The sequence below is a fragment of the Oncorhynchus masou genome, unplaced genomic scaffold (assembly GCF_036934945.1).
Source record: "Oncorhynchus masou masou isolate Uvic2021 unplaced genomic scaffold, UVic_Omas_1.1 unplaced_scaffold_7316, whole genome shotgun sequence".
NCBI classification, from domain to species: domain Eukaryota; kingdom Metazoa; phylum Chordata; class Actinopteri; order Salmoniformes; family Salmonidae; genus Oncorhynchus; species Oncorhynchus masou.
In genome coordinates, this window is record NW_027013769.1 from 5,717 (window position 1) to 7,500 (window position 1,784).

At 46.0% G+C, this 1,784-nt stretch overlaps 1 protein-coding gene across 1 annotated transcript in view; it reads right to left on the reverse strand.

Moving 5' to 3' along the window:
• Positions 1-773: 773 nt before the first annotated feature.
• The window catches only part of LOC135537244 (neuropilin-2-like), a gene marked incomplete at both ends in the record, with an annotated part of 5,585 nt that continues 4,574 nt past the window's right edge, over positions 774-1,784 (reverse strand). Inside the window, one exon of the mRNA XM_064963426.1 lies at positions 774-943. Within this exon, the coding sequence (XP_064819498.1) occupies positions 774-943 (170 nt within the window). The remainder of the gene's footprint in view (positions 944-1,784) is intronic.

The following is a 1,784-nucleotide window of genomic DNA, read 5'->3' on the forward strand; positions in this document are numbered from 1 at the left end:
ATTTAACATGGAGGTTTACCTATTAACATAGAGGTTTACCATAGTCATTTATCATGGAGGTTGGCCATAATCATTTAACATAGAGGTTTACCATAGTCATTTATCATGGAGGTTTACCATTTAACATGGAGGTTTACCTATTAACATAGATGTTTACCATAGTCATTTATCATGGAGGTTTACCATAGTCATTTATCATGGAGGTTTACCATAGTCATTTAACATGGAGGTTTACCATAGTCATTTATCATGGAGGTTTACCATAGTCATTTGTCATGGAGGTTTACCATAATAATTTAACATAGAGGTTTACCACTTAACATGGAGGTTTACCATTTAACATGGAGGTTTACCATTTAACATGGAGGTTTACCATTAAACATGGAGGTTTACCATAGTCATTTAACATGGAGGTTTACCATAGTCATTTATCATGGAGGTTTACCATAATAATTTAACATAGAGGTTTACCACTTAACATGGAGGTTTACCATTAAACATGGATGTTTACCATTTAACATGGAGGTTTACCATAATCATTTAACATGGAGGTTTACCATTTAACATGGAGGTTTACCATTAAACATGGAGGTTTACCATTAAACATGGAGGTTTACCACAGTCATTAACATGGAGGTTTACCATAGTCATTTATCATGGAGGTTTACCATAGTCATTTAACATGGAGGTTTACCATTTAACATGGAGGTTTACCATTTAACATGGAGGTTTACCATAATCATTTAACATGGAGGTTGAGCCTGCCGTCTCACCTGGATGAACTCTTTGCTGCTGTCCTCGTTTGGGGTCCACGCGTTGTTATTGTTGTTAAGACGGGCTTGCCGTGGCAACCAGGTGTTGTCATAGAAGGAAGAGGAGGCAGTGATCTGGTCGTCAGAGATCTTCCCTGACTCCAGACCTAATGCGTTGCTGCAATGGAAAGCTGGGGAAGGAGAGACAGGGAACAATTCATGATTTGATTGATAGAGGTGGACAGTTAAATAAAGACCTGAAGAGAGGAGGGTTAATCAACACCCACCAACACGCACCAACAGGCACCAACACACCAACAGGCACCAACAGGCACCAACACACCAACAGGCACCAACACGCACCAACAGGCACCAACACGCACCAACACACCAACAGGCACCAACAGGCACCAACACACCAACAGGCACCAACATGCACCAACACACCAACAGGCACCAACAGGCACCAACACACCAACAGGCACCAACAGGCACCAACACACCAACAGGCACCAACATGCACCAACACACCAACAGGCACCAACACGCACCAACAGGCACCAACACGCACCAACACACCAACAGGCACCAACAGGCACCAACACACCAACAGGCACCAACACCCACCAACAGGCACCAACACACCAACACGCAACAACAGGCACCAACACACCAACAGGCACCAACACACCAACAGGCACCAACACACCAACAGGCACCAACACGCACCAACAGGCACCAACAGGCACCAACACACCAACACGCACCAACAGGCACCAACACACCAACAGGCACCAACATGCACCAACACACCAACAGGCACCAACACGCACCAACAGGCACCAACACGCACCAACAGGCACCAACACGCACCAACAGGCACCAACAGGCACCAACAGGCACCAACACACCAACAGGCACCAACACACCAACAGGCACCAACAGGCACCAACACACCAACAGGCACCAACACGCACCAACACACCAACAGGCACCAACACGCACCAACACACCAACACGCACCAACACACC